Genomic DNA, 15,457 nt, shown 5'->3' on the forward strand with positions numbered 1-15,457 from the left:
ACTAGGTAATCAGAGAGCAGATGAGGCTGCACGCACGGGCCTGGAAATAAAAAACAAGGGGAAGATTTTCTTTGCAAAAAAATGATGTCTCAACTACGACCAAGGCACTAGCTCCACAGAAAGAAACAGCTTATGGTCCCTTCCGGAACATCATCATGATTTTCTATACTCAACTGACCCACAGATGAGACTGAGATTGCCAGAACGACTACCTCGATGTCTGGAAACGTTATTTCATAGACTGCGACTCAACGCGGCGGTCACTATAATGTCTGCTTACATCGCATAGGCCAAAGTCCAAGCCCATATTGCGACAACTGTGGCGCCCCTGAAACCTTCGAGCATGACCTCCTAGAGTGCTACGCCTACACCGACGCAAGGAGCCGGTTACAGCAGAAGATGACATGTCTTCACTCTGGAGCAATTGTACTGAGCCTGATACTTGGACCATGGCATTCTTCCATCATCTCAGCGGACAGTGCTCGATGCGTCATTTGGCTATCTTGACGATATTGGCGTCGCTGGGACTTTATAGCCCCCTTATGCGGACAGTCTTGCTACATTCCATGTCCCTATATATGACGCTATCTCTTTTTTTCTCCTTTCCTCTACTGATCCCCTTTTTACTACTCATGTATTATTTCCCCATTGCCATTCCTGCAGAGTAGCATGTCAACGAACGCATGTTGGCAAACCTCTCTGCATTTCCTTGTTTTATAAAGAGCTTCTCTCTCTCCCTCCCTGTAATCTGTGTGTTATAATCTTCATCAGGGCCTTACAGTCTGTATTGGCTGAGGGGATTGGCCTATAGCCAGTTACAGACTGAAGTTTCGCCCTGTCGTCTGACTTTGGAATTGAAACCGTATGCGTTCGCGAAAAAGAAAGCGTTAAGGCATAAAGTTGGGCTAGTTGGTTATCTGACTGCATTTTACTAGCGAAAAAAAAAAAGACGCGGACGAAAAAGAAGTACACAGGACACTCGTTAGCGAGTGTCCTGTGTACTTCTTCTTTGTCGGCGTCTTTTTTTTCGCTAGTAAAATGCAAAAAGAAAGCGGCAGAACGCGCCTCGAGCGCTTGGGAAAACACCTTATAGAAAAAAAAAGCTAGGCTGCTCGCAAACCTCTTGTAAAAAGCGGCACCCAAACCGTTTGGCCCAGATAATTTGCCTCCCTTTAAACTGCGTATGGCTCTCTCTACTTCGCCTAACGTTACGGGTTCTTCTAGTGTATTTTGAACTTTTCCATCTAAACGGGGCATGAACTGAAGAAAGTCCTTTTTAAAGTCTTCGATATTGGAAAAGCCAGGGATAAAGAGTGAAGTGTAGTGTTGCACAAAAGCATCTTCTATTACCTTTTTTATCTCGGGTAAGCTGCCCGTCCGACACGATTTCGTTGTCGTGTTGGCTTTGGAGTAACGTGCTTCATCACTTATCGCTCGTTTCGTGGGCGCTTTACCTGCCAAAAAGTGTTCTGCCCTCTGTCGCGTGGTCGCCCCCCGATATTTTTGTTTATCTATAGTTCTTCTAGCTTGTTCTTTACTGTCCGTAGGTCACCCGGGAAAGCGCCAGGGGCTCCGCATTCTAGTCTGAGGATCTCCCTCAAACTACGCTTCAGGTTACTTTCAGCTTCCCTCTATTTCCTTCTGAGGGCAGTACCCCTTTCAATGGCATTAAGCTTACAGTCCTGATTGAACATGTCCCAATTTGCCCCCCCCCCCCTCCCCTCCAATTTACTCCTTCTGAGCTTGTGTGTTTGGAAAAAGCTCCTTTTACGGATTCTATGAAAGCCTCGTTCTCCAACAGCTTTACGTTTAACTTCCAGTACTTTTAAATAAATTTCTCATACCCTTCTCTCTGTTTTCCCAAGGTAAAAGAAACAAAACCGTGGTCACTAAAAGAGACGTCACTGGCGCAGTATTTGTGGCATAAGGAAGCTACATCACAAGAAACGTAAACCCTATCTAATCGTGCGTGGCTCGCTCCCTGAAAATGCGGAAAACTCAACGCATTTTCATTTCCAACGCAGTGTGCAACATCAGCTAGTTCACACTCTTCAAGTAATTCGATAAGAATATGTGCGCTCTCATCCGCTGCCCGCCGTGGTCCATTTCTATTCCTTCCCTCACGAACGCAATTGAAGTCCCCAGTAAAGTAATTTTTACATCCGTTCTTAAGTATTGGGCGACCGTTTCAAAAAAGACTACCCTTTGTTGCACAGCATTTGGGGCGCAGACGCAGATTGCACTAAATTCGTCACCACAATATTTAAAATCACAAAAAACTAACCTAGCCGTTTCAGACGAAAAAAATTGTTTGTATATCGATACCGACGTTGTTCCTAATAAACAGACAACACCTTGCCGATGTGCCAACAGCGTGGCTGACCCGGGCGCTAAACAGGTTCTGAAAGGGTTTTATCGTACTCGCGGTGCAGTTATCGCTTTCCGTTTTAGTTTCTTGGACAGCCAAGATATCAATTTACTTTCCCAGCGTAATCCTTTTCAGCCGGTACTGTTTACCCCTCTCTTCCAGGGCCCGCGCAGTTAATCGACCAGATTTAGGGGAAATCCCCAAGGTGGAGTAAGTTTCTCTAAAGGAAAGTTTGACATCCACCTAAATGCAGCCATACAGCTACAAATGAAAGCTATAAAAGAAGAAATGAAAGCTATGAAAGAAGAAAAATTCGTCCTGGTCCAGGACCAGGACGAATTTTTCTTCAACTGCGAAGTCTCCGAGAAAGCTGTATAGCTTTCATTTGTAGCTGTATGGCTGCATTTAGGTGGATGTCAAACTTTCCTTTACCGCACAGTTAGAGTGGCTAAACGAAGCTCTATTTCTAAGCCTGCCATAATTTAGTTGCGCTCAAAACGCCCAATGCGCTCAAAACGCGTTTCAGGACCCTTTTGAAGAACCCCACAGTGGTCTAAAATAAATGGTGTACCTCCTCTACGGCGAGCCTCGAAGGCCACGACGTGTTGCTTCGGCACTGAAAATTCCCATTTGAAATATTCAGACAGTAGTCGTTCGCTGCCAGCTTGAGAGCGTCGGAAGAACGCCGTGCATTCTGCAAAGGAGCTGCTCGTCGTCACTTATACAATGTGTTATCCGGGCGTAATGGAACGAACCGAGTCATCCCAGCCAGCGAAGCTAGAGCCCGGGGGCGCCTGCGTCGAGTCGCTCAATCTCCGCGAGCGTGTATCGCGTGGCAGCGCGACGAATGTCATTTGGACGCGTGTGCTCCTCCGAAGCCGCTTCTGTGCCGGATGGGGCGCGCTGCTGGCGCCTGCACTGCTTTCCTTGGCTCGGTGCCCGCAAGCGGCGCCTCAGAACAATGGTGCGAAGATCATCGGGCTCCCCGCATTTGCTTTGATAGCGCCACTGCGCTCGCTTATACGTGCTGCTCCGCAAGGCAAAGGTGTATACACGCATGCCCGGTCGGACTAAACTGCTCGAGCTCTCGCAGAAGCGGCGCCGCGCTGACTTTCGTTTTCTGTGTCGCTGTTTTGCCGAGTGGAAACGCAGCATGTGTCCTCTTTATTTTCAGCACCTGCACACTAACAAAACGTTCAGAGAAGTCATCAGTGCCCGCTGACAAAACATGGGAAGTTTCTGAAACCACGGCTCTCTTTATTTTTGGGGCCGTTTGCTGTACGCTTTAAGTAGGAAAAGAAAGATAGGCGCGCTTTTTTGTTTATCCGAGCAGGGCGTGCTTATTTTTTTGTTAGGAATGAGCCGTAGATATGCATCAAAGCTATCAAACGTTTCGCCCCTTGTCTGAAAAACTTGGTTCATTGGTTAGTTAAAAAACAGAGTTCTGAAGAAAATCTGCTTGCAACATTTGCCCCCTCTGAGAACCATGCGAAAAGTGGGGGAAATATCACTGGAAGATAGCTGCGCTGCTTAGACTAGCCATTGCTTTCCAGGTTTTTCAGGTACTGGTTAAAGCTCTCATTCGCGATGCTTGGAATAATGTCGGGGTTTGGGGCACTGGCACAGCGTTCTGCAACAAAAGACCGGCTTGCCTCCCTGCCAGGGCTATTCATAGGTACGAGCCTCAAGGTGAACTCATACGCGGTGATATCCGCCATATTTTTTTACACAGTTTATGCAGCCTGAGCATTTTCTCTGGGTCTCCCGTCCTCCGTAGCACGTAGCAAAGTTGCACATGTGGCGCAGCGACCTGAGCGCGATGACCAGAATAAAATCTTCTTCTTCATTAAACCTATTCTCTCGCTTTTTATTTCGGTCTATCTGGATTGTGTGTTGCCCACTAACGCTTTTTGGTAACACGATGTCTTCGAAAAAGTCTACACACAGAAAACGACAAGATAAAACACAGAACCAAAACAACATATCGTGCTTAGAAACGCGGTACAAAAGTCTGTTTTAATATAAAGCAAGTTTCACCGCTTCGTCTACATTCGCTTCTCTTGACTCCGGGGAAAGTATACGCACGTGGCGACTGCGTTGCTTGCGTCTTCCTGAATTTAGAATACAACCGTCAAGTTTTTTTTCTTTGCAGATGAACATCCCCATAAAGTCGCTTCTGTGAATAGTAAATAGAATTGCCTGCTCCATTAAATATTTCTCCAAGATTTGTGGATGCTCGCGCTTTTTCTTTGCGTGAAGGAAATAAGTTTTAGGCTATACTGTTAGCTCTGCGCTGCCCACCCACTCTCCGCAAGAGGAACGAACGAAGCGGCTTCGGACAACCAACATGACGGTGTACCGCGGGACCCCTATGCCGGAGATGAGTCCGGGGCGTTTGCCCCGCTCACCCGTGCCCACGGGAATGCTCCGTACTCCATTCCATTCCCATGGAAAAGGTCAGTTCCTGTAGTGCCAGACTGCTAACTCCAATTTTTTTGTCTCTCACTAAAGTGACGTAAGCCTCAGATTGGCCTGTTTTGCTTGTTTTATAACAAATATCGATCATTCAGTGTCGTTGTGGGGAAGCTGACTGACATGAGAAGGAATTTTACCACATTACACCAGACTGACCCAATCGCTACGTCCGCGGGGGCACATCTGACGAATGACGAGTGTATGCATACGATTCTACTCGAAAACGTGATCTCTGCGGTGACATCGCACAATGTAAAACTGCATGCTTGTATAGCGCACGGAGCAAGAATTCTTGCTCCGTGGTATAGCGTAATGTCACAGCGAAGACCACTCTTGTCCGGTCAGATTGCCTCGTTATTGGCGTATTTTTCGCTCTTGATCACAGTGATTGGTCAATGCAGCTGCGTTGTGGGGAATCAGACCCGCGTTGTTTCTAAGAGTGTAGTTCATGGGCATCTGCAAGAAAGTGAAACGTCTCCCCTCCCCTGTCTCCCCCCTCCCCCTTTTTGAAATGTCGGTTGAGATAATCAAAGAGCTTTATTAAGGCTTTAATACCAGTGGAGTGTTTAATATAGGTTCATTTGTTTAAAACGGGCCTAATACACGCGATACGTTATTTTTTTATTATTGATCCAGCTTTCGCGCAACGGAGGCTTGCTCGAGTCCCACACTCTCCTCCTCGTTTCTTTCGAAAAAGTACACGTCCACGACGTAGTCGACACATTAATTAGTTTTAGAAACGCGCATATACACGTATACGTCCACACAGCAACCCTTGCCTACGCGCGAGCGCACTCCTTCCTATACAACGCTGAAACGGCCCGTGCCGTTAGACCAGAAAGAGAGCCGCGGCAATGAAGCGTCTGTGAGGGCAGGAGTAAAAGACAAGTGAAGCGGCTAGATAGGGTGCTGACAAATGAACACAGTGGCGCACTCCATGTGTCGCTGGCAGGCGGCCGGCAGGCACGCGGCAGCCAAGTGCCAGCTCCACTCAGCACGAGCTCCCCATCAATCAGGGCTAACAAAGGAGGCGGCTGTGGCCGGCCTGACGCGCCTCACTGGCCCCTTCGCTCGGGCGGCGGGGGGTGACGATAACGGAGCTTATGGAACGGCGACAGAAGAAGAAAGTAGACGCAATCTGATCTATCCATGTGCGCGAGGATCACATAGTTGGTTCACAAAAACAGTTACGGTATAACAAGCTCCGACCGGCAAACGGTCTTGTCGTCAGCGCGTCGAGTGGCACACAACCGAGAATGGCCCCGCAACCTCTTTTTCATTCCGTACCAGTTGCCGTAGGCTGACAGTGGAGCGTCGTGATGCGCGGCGCAAGCGGCCGCCGGTGGACGCAGCTCACCCTTGACCCGGCAGGAGGAGCAGCCGTTGGCAGGACACGGCGCGGTGTGAAGTTTCGCGGCCGGCGACTCAAGGCCCGCGCCGAGTGCTTTTTAAGGGCTCCCGGGCCGATAGCGCGCGGTGCTTGCGGCAATACAGCTCCGGCTGGCTTGTCCACGCGAGGGTGGAGTTTGAGCTCCCGGGCCGGAAGCCGCGTGGGTGGAGTTGGCGAGCTTCCGGGAGCCCGGACCGCTTGCCCCTACAAGGCGCGCGCCGGCGTGGGCGGACGGGGCACTTGGGAACCGGCGCACAGTCCTGCTCGCACAGCCGTCCGCAGCAGCCGAGCCTCTCCGAGCAGCCTCCAGCGTCCGCCAACATGGTGAGTGCGTGCCCACCACGCGGGTTCCTTCGCCGATCTCTGTGTGCCCGGCGCTGGTTGCTCAAAGGAGCGGCACCGTCGCCGCACTGGATGTACAGCAACAAATCCTGTGAAATGCCGCGAAGAGGCTTTTGGTTACTGTTAAGCTTGACCCAGTTTTTCTTCTGCTTTTTTCGAGGACAGGGGGAAACGTAACCCACGATTTCAGTTTTCTGTTATTTGTTCTCTGTAGTAAGGTGCTTTGACGTGATCATAAGTACTGCTTGTCGAACGTCTCCTTTAACGCAATCAGGGAAATAAATAGCAAAACTGACGATGCAGTCGAGTGTGCATAAACGTTCGACAAGCAACAAGGCGCATGCGGCTATCTTGACATGTAACGTCGACGAACTTGGTTGCATAAAGTTTCTAGGCGCCGCTCGGCAGTGTCAAAACAAAAGAAGACTCGCGGATGACAGAACTTTTTCGTTAAAGCGCATCGAGAGTGCTCTCTTCTTTCTGTTTAGACCGTTCGTGCGCAATTCTTCCAGGAGGATTTCGTGCACGCTAACACGGTGCGGGTCAAATGCGCTTATCAACCAACAAGCAGCGGCAGTTTTTTTTTAGATATACTGTCGCAGAAAGGGATTGCGGGACGCCTTTATTCTTTTTTGCTGCTTTATTAACACAAATATAAGCTTACCAAAAAAAGTGCAATAGTGCGAAAGCAGTTTGTGGCATATTTAGCTTCTTCGGGTTCGTCATAACGCCAGTATCAATCGGAATGTACAGAGCTGAAAAAGGTAGTGGCGGAGGTGGCACTAGCTGCTTCGACAGTTGCTTCGGAAGTGCCCGTAGAAGCACGTGGCAGCTATGCTGAGGGCGGCAACGCGCGCGTCACATGCCTCGGTCCCAGTCTGTTTCCATCCGAAGGAGCCTCGGACAGATGGAGGCGGGCTCAGGTCGACGGCGGTGACGGATGATTGAGATCTGCAAGATTAGCGCGCCGCGTCTCCCCACGAGAGTGTGTCTGTCGCCGGCGTTGAATTTGGCAGCTCCAGTCGGCGCTAGCCCGTAGCGGCAGCGCATTGTTTAACTCTTTTAAATCTCCTCAAGCTAGCCTTTCCTCACTTACCGGCATCAATCGCTCGAACGCACCGGTGAAAGTTCGCTTTGCGCGTGCACGTGTTCAAGGCATGGCGGAGGTTTCGTGTTGGGCGATGAGCGTACGAAGTTGTCCTTTGTAAGTGTAACGTGATGGTACAATTGTGAACGCTTGCGGCTCGCGTAGAGCACTTACTGAACAACGAAGGTCTTTGTCGACATTTCATGACTAGGACCGATTCATTTCGCGTGATCACGTGACCAGATAAATAAACTGGCACGTTTCTGCACATAAGCTTTATTGTTTGATGAAACGTGCATGAGAAAAAAAAATATTTGCAAAAGTTAATGCATACGAAATGATTAGCAATCGCAAGTTATCAGCTCGACGCTAACATGAAAAGTTATTAAATTACTCTGTGCTTAGAGATACGATTCAGTCCTTCTTTGTGTATAATATTCCCGCAACCCTATACTCTTAATTAAGGACGCCCGTCAGTTTGCTTCCCCACAAAACATCTGAATACGCAATGATTGCCTTCAGAGTATACTATAGCTTAGTAGGCTAATTTGAACACGCCTTATAATACCACCTAAAAAAAGAGAGGCGGGGAGCTGTTTGCTTCATTGCAATGCTCTTGGATTACATTGATCGCGATCATAAGGGGAAAACAGGCCAATGACGGACGTGGGATGCCAATTTAATTCACAAAACGTGGTCTCTGCTGTCACATCACGCAAGGCCAAGCACAACGTTTTGCATTGCGTGATGCTGCAGCGCCGACCATATGTTTAAACCAAATCGCATGTCGGGTCTTGTGTCATCCGTCAAGACTGCTCCCTTCTTGAACGCAGCTGTTGGTTATTGCGGTGCATTATGTAGAAGCAGACCAACCAACGTTTTCCCTGTGGCACGCTTCAAAGCAATCCCGTGGTTCAGCTTTTCCGGGATGTTTAGAGTGACCTCTTCATGCAGCCATCAATGACATTTAGGTGACTGACGATGTCGCTCATACGAACTGAATCTGTCTACGTTGGGACAAGCGTGATGTTCGTCGAATTTGATTGGCTGGCATCATGGATTGGGCACTCTAGGGCATTGTGGAAAAGCTGAACCAAGACATCTTCCTTGAGGATCTTGATTTTTTCTGCAGGTGTCCATTGCGCATCACTTTAAATTTAATAGAATAAATAATGCGGTATTTCGAGCGAAGAAAAATCATACAGTGAATGAGCACTTTCCCGGGACGCAACCACTATAAAGTTACATCGCGAGTCATTGCACCTGAATGCCTTCGTGTATGCGCTCTAACGCGATCCCGTGGTTTGGCTTCACCACAAGGCACTCTGTTTTCCACTTCATGCAGCCAACAATGAAATTTAGGCAAATGACGATTTGACTCCTCCATCGAAATTAAAGATGCTTATTCTCTCTCTCTCTCTCTCTCTCTCTCTCTCTCTCTCTCTCTCTCTCTCTCTCTCTCTCTCTCTCTCTCTCTCTCTCTCTCTCTCTCTCTCTCTCTCTCTCTCTCTCTCTCTCTCTCTCTCTCTCTCTCTCTCTCTCTCTCTCTCTCTCTCTCAAAGTTCATTCTGCGCTGTGGCATCACGCAATGCAAGCGGGGCATTCTTCATTGCGCAGTGCCAGCTCGTATAACATTTTTGGCTAAAATAAAATGCACATCGCTGTTGTTCACAGAATACCCTGTGTTTAAAAAAACAAAAAAAAACATGAGGTCCCTTAAGTGCTTTGTGGTGAAGCTGAACCACAGGATTTGCTTAGAGTGCGTTACATTGGCTTACCCACATTTGTTCGTGTGCTGAGTATACACACGAGTTATTTTTTTGCGCTCATGTAGGGCTAGATCTTTTAATGGGCATAATGATTGAGGAAGCAAACGAGCAGACACTAATAAAACACTCTAAGGCAATCCCGTAGTTCAACATTACACAGTGCGCCCCTTTTTCGAACATCGCTACAATAAAGTCACATTGATCATGTTACAAAAATTGCCTTCGAAGAGTGCAAGCAAAATATTTTTCGCGGTACTACAGAAATACTACGGAAGGTACTACGGAAGCAGAGGAGGGGGATAGCGAACGACGATACCCTTGAACGGAACACTCGCTCCATGAGCGCAGGTCTGTCTGCAGCGGCCGAGAGGTGGCGTTGGTATCCTGCTTCCTGCTCGAAACATAATAGTCACAGTTGCACCGACAACGCACATGTCCCATGTAGAAGCTACCACGATGGCATGTGACTTATAATTAAGCCGATCAGTGGCTGTTTTTGCTTCCCTTTTGCTCCCGTTCAATAGACCAACGCGCGAGGCGACGCAGTCGTAGGGGCAAGCAAGCACTGATCGCGAGTACGTGCAACTTGCTTGGTTTCTTGCTTGCTGGCTGCATGCGGTGCTAGATAAACAAAAGCGGATCAAAACGCGCCGTCATTCATGCGCTCTTTAACTAAATTTATCCTGTCTCTCACTTAATCCGTATGAGTCAATGAGTAGGGCTGTTTTAGAGAGTTGAGCGCTAGAAGTTGCTACGAGTCTCGATAAGACATTTTTTTATGGGTGAAGAGACGAGGAGGGTGGCTTTGGCTACCTGGGACTCTTCTGGGACTCAACGCTGTAATCCGGAAGCCCTGAATAGAAGGTTGGAGCCCCTGAACCGGCCGCCCCTATCCTATGAAGGCTATGGTAATAAAATGATCAATACATGACAGAGCTTCGTTGATGGTGTTTTGGTGCACCGTGATTCTGATAAGCGAGGAAAGCACCCTACACAAATGTGCGTCATCCATGTACGGCATGTGCTACTTTGTGAAGCCTGTAGAGCATGCTTCCTTCCAAACACCGACGCGTGCAGCGGTAGCACCTTTCGGGTTCGGGGTGTCTCCCGCGGTTTCCCGGACATTTCATCGAACGCCGTTTCATTAACCCACGACGTCTGTTTCATCGAATGTATCTTAATCGCATTCTTGCTTTATGTGGCACAATGAACTTGTTTACATTAATTTTTAAAAGAAATAATACTAAAATTGAGCAACCAAACGCTGGCTACCCTGACAAAATGTGGTGGTGGGAAGGGGTGGGGAGGGGGGATTTTGGCATCTATTACTCAAGCGCGGCCCGGAATGTTGATGCGTTACATATCAGTTTCATTTATTTTAGCTTCCAATACACTGAATTAAAAAATGCACGAAGTATGGATAGGATTCTTTTGTCTTCCATCGGAAAAAAAAAGTAGATCATGTTGCGGGCTTTCTTGGTTCTCGCTAATCGTGCAGGTGCAGGCTGCGGCTAGGGGCAATATTTGACGTCCTTTGTTTCACCGGAGTCTGCACACTGAGCAAGCGCTGTTACATGAGGGGCATACGGCACGCGCTAGTAATACCCACAAAAAGGACGTCGAGTGTGGGCGTGACAGATAGCACTTGAGATCTAGGCGTGCACGAGGGACCCCTAGTGAAGAAATCTCAAAAAGCCAGCACTCGCAAAAAATCGGCGAGAAGCGACCCTACGAGCGTTTTCCTCCGTCTACCCAACTTTTTTCCACTTCCCCAATCACCAACCATGTAACGCCCTGCATATGCATTATTGGTGAAGTTAGCACGTTTAATCGTTACAACAGTGTAAGTGTAGATTATTGCTCGACGGGAAAATACTCAAAATGAAGAGAAGCGGTGTAAGAATGCCTACACATCAGGAGGCACTTCTCTCTGAATTTCTGCACTTTTTTTCTTGTATAGGTGCTTGGCGACTCTTGCTGTTTGCTCGCAGCGTCGCATACCCAGAATCGACAAGCAGCTACCCTAATTCGACGCGTTTGGCATAAAGCCAGAAAAATTCATTGCGTGAACACAAAACCAAGCTCTGGGAGGCGGTTGTACCATTTAAGTGATTTTCATTCGATTAGATTTTACAATATGGTTAGATTTCAGGATTATCTAGAGGACGAAGCTGAAGTTTTTTTTTAAAGCTTTGGCTTTTATCCTCGCAGTTTAGCCGAAAATGTCAGGTACGGGTTTGTTTGCATGTGTGTGCGCGACTGTGTGCGGTGGTGTGTGTGACTAAGAAAACGACTTGGCACAAAATTTAACCGGCATAGTTTCGCGCTTGCACATGGCACCTAGCCCCTCGACCTCGACCTATGGGAGAAGTGGATGAGGCGTGAGGGCACTTCCACGACCCCTGGGTACTTTCCACAAATGGTGCAACCGTCATCGCCATCGCCACTGAGGAAGCTCCGGATTGAAAGGTGGAGGGGGCGGTGCTTGTGCGCATCGCGCCTGTTCCTTCCCATCCGCGCGCTGTCGACAGCGCGCTGCGGGGCGCACTTGCCCGAAGCTTTTCAGTGGGTGAAGATCAGGGGCGCCGAGCAGCCAGAAGGCATCCCTGAATAGTCGGAATTTGAATAATATGTAAATAGTTCTTGTTAATCATTCAATATTTAATCAGGAATTCGGTATTCGGTACTCAGTAATTTTTGTTTTTGCCAACCTTCCTACACATTTAACATATCCGAACCCATTCCGACTGCCCATGCGTCTTAGAAAGGAGGCCACACGCCAAGGGACGCGCCCTGGCGAACACAAAAACGCTAATGCTTGTTGGAATTTTTTTAGTTCACATTTATTGTAACTCAATAGTAACACTCGTAAATAACGTCACGTGTTTCCAAAAAATACCCTAACACGCGATAAAAAAAAGGCTGAATTTCATTCAATATTCAAAACCAGTCCTCTTTCACTCGTATTTTAGTGAAATTTTCGTTTAGAAAATTGCACTAAATCTTTCCGCCCTGATCCCGGCTTCGTGCGGCTTCGTTCTAAAAAGGCGCTCTGGTCTTCGTCGTTTGCCTTGCGGGATAGCTGAGCGGTCTGTCCGAACGTCTCGAATGCGACCGCGTTTCACTGCTGCGAAGAAACAAACAGCAGTGGTAGCGTTTTTGCTTGCTCCACAGCAAGCAAAGATGGGAAAAATTGTCTTTCTTATTTGCCTAACTCGTCCTAATTTTTGTCTACGGATCATACAGGATGCATTTCCCACTCTCTTATTCCTAAATTGTAGCTGATAACCGCAGAAACATTTTGAAGTGCCCAGTGCATATTTTTTAAAACTACAGGCCCGGACTTAACGCAACTTTAGTGCGAAAAAAAAGGCTTAAAGCACTCTAAAGCAATCCTGTGGTTCAGCCTCAATACAATTGACTCATCTGACCAATCAATGCATCCAACAATATAATTTCGGCGGATGAAATCAACGTGCATGCAATTTGACACAAAACTTTTTTGCTCTGCGCTGCGACATCACGCAATGAGAGCATGCCGTTGCGCAGTGTCACCGCAGATACCATTTTTTAGTCAGATTGTTTGCACGTTGATATCATTCGCCGAATTTTTTTTGTTGGCTGCATAGATTGGTCAACAACGTGCATTGTTTTGAAATATTGCTCGCCGCAGATTTTTGTATGCATTCCGCATTGCTAATGCTTTGTGAACGCATTGTGAATGCAGTGTGAAAGGATCCCCAGCTCGTCTAAATTAATATAGCCCTACATCTGCCGCGCGTCAAGCCTAGGTGTGGCTTTTGCTCGTCATTTTGCTCTGCATTGCGTCATGGTTGCATATGCGAAGATTTCTTTTCAGTTGCAGCAGTGGACGCCTTTTCTGATCCCCATAAGGGTATAACGTAATAAAAACCGAGGCAAGCTTGAGTGAAAGCAGGAAACTTTCGGGCCACTTTTGCTAATGAATTTGCACATTGGCGAGCGCCCATTTTCTATATAAAGGTTTCTTTTTTTCAAATGTTTGCGTCTATCTTCGTACGAAAAACAAAAGATATGTAAAAAGGTGGTGGAGAGAGTCCTTGTGGGTAGGAACGCTTAATAGAAAACGCTCCCGCTAGAGACACCCAGGGAGACACATACGCGACTCATGGCCCCGCCGCTGATTGCACGGACTTTGCACCTCCGTCCTTGCGCGGACAGTCGGTCTCCGGGCGAAGGACGCTCCTTGTCGGCCGAAATAAAGCACGCAGCTGCGCAGCCCTCACCCTCTGATATTTCTCACGCCGGCTCCCAGTGCTCTCGGACTCAGAAGCGCATGTTTCCACTTAGCAACGGCGCGGCGTGAGTGGCGGAACCGCGGGAAATAGACAGTTCTTAGCGGATCCGTTTCCATGAAAGTTGGGGAAGTAGCCCACAGACAGCCTCCTTGCGTATTTTTAAATACTTTTTTTGGTATTTGTCACTTCGCTCTGGTGGCAGTTTTTGTTTACTTTTTGCCTCGAAATCGAGACGTGTTGGGAAGCTTCGCGTGTTGTTGTGTACTCAAGTGCATTCGCTCTTGCGAAATGGAAAGACCTTCCCTGGTGCACTTTAATTCAAAATCTGAGGAAGAGCTTGACACCCCGTTTCCACTCCCATGGACACAAAAAATATGGAAGGCCGTAGCCGTTATTGCAAGATGTATGAAAAAAAAAAAAAACAAAAAAACTAATGAATAGTTTTAAAGAATTCTGTTCTTTTGAAAGTTAAGACGCTGCAGCTAAAACACTTTTGTGGAGGACATGGCCGCAGTGGGAGTGCGGAAAATGTTGGCTTGAAAGCGGCGACTGTTTTTATCTCCGAAGCTGATTTAATATTTTATCATGGATTCCGTCTGTGCTGACAGTGTCTTTACCAGTGCGAGTGTTAGACCATGGTAAAGTACAGAATGATACAACTCTCAGCTTTGCTGTGAAAGTTTATACTATTCTGTCTCGATACCCAAGGCTTTGCACAAGTGAGTAGCTTCGGCATGTAGACGCTCCACTTTAAATTCATTTAACGTGAAAACATTGTGTGTCCCAAGAAGCCCAAAACCCGATGCCGTGAGCAGCGAATGGCAACAACATTCCACACACCTTCGTCAAAAAATCTTAACATGAACGGAAATCATACCCGAAAAGTCGTGATAGTAGCCAAATGTTTCAACCACTACTCTACACGCAACGGGGCTCTCGAGGTAAACTTATTGATTGATTGATTGATTATGAGGGTGAACGCACAGACGCAACGCAGGGGATGAGGCGCGCCGTAGTGGAGGGCTCCGGATTAATTTTGACCACCTGGGGATGTTTAACGTGCACCGAAATCTCGAACACACGGGCGTTTTCGCTTTTCGCCTCCATCAGGAAAGCGGCCGCCGTGGCCGGGAATCGAACCCGCGTCCTTGGGCTCAGCAGCACAACGCCTTAGCCACTGAGCCACCGGGGCGGGTATTTCGAGGTAAACTAAGTATGCTTATGTGCTTTCAAAGCGAAAGTACTACGGCTTTTCGTGGTAATACTTTAACGCTACTTTGCATATGTGCCATGCTCATTCTCTGAAGCCACCATAAACAGATTCGTAGCTTCTGGGTATGAAGTTCCGAATGGTCTTCAGGGTGGTCACATTCACGCTCAAGGGGATTGGCCAGTGCAGGTGACATATAACGTCAGAGGCTCACGACCGATTCCCCGAATTCCCCGATTCACCAATCTATAATTCTTCTGAATTCGAAGCACGTACACTTAAACGCCCCCCCCCCCCTCCCCAAGTAAATTTGTTCTTGTTTTCCTTCTCGTTCCTGGCATTGAAGTCAAATGAAATGCTACCTGGCAAAGCCACAGGTCTTCATACACGACTGTTGTGACTTTGCTGCACGAGTAAAAGGCGCACATAGCTCTTCTGGCCATAGCGTTTAGCCTTTAACATCGCAATTATTGAAGGGGAACAATATTAAATGATGAACAAGAGAAACACTTGTTTTTCGAACTGCACAGCAATTAGTT

General features: G+C 47.7%; 1 protein-coding gene across 1 annotated transcript in view; it reads left to right on the plus strand.

Annotated features, from left to right (window-relative positions):
• Window positions 1-6,422: 6,422 nt before the first annotated feature.
• The window catches only part of LOC144156036 (myosin regulatory light polypeptide 9-like), a 32,731-nt gene continuing 23,696 nt past the window's right edge, over window positions 6,423-15,457 (plus strand). Inside the window, exon 1 of the mRNA XM_077687807.1 lies at window positions 6,423-6,557. Within this exon, the coding sequence (XP_077543933.1) occupies window positions 6,555-6,557 (3 nt within the window). The 5' untranslated portion in view covers window positions 6,423-6,554. The remainder of the gene's footprint in view (window positions 6,558-15,457) is intronic.

The sequence above is a fragment of the Haemaphysalis longicornis genome, unplaced genomic scaffold (assembly GCF_048455015.1).
Source record: "Haemaphysalis longicornis isolate Haplotype H1 unplaced genomic scaffold, Haemaphysalis longicornis Haplotype H1 scaffold_1, whole genome shotgun sequence".
Lineage (NCBI taxonomy): Eukaryota > Metazoa > Arthropoda > Arachnida > Ixodida > Ixodidae > Haemaphysalis > Haemaphysalis longicornis.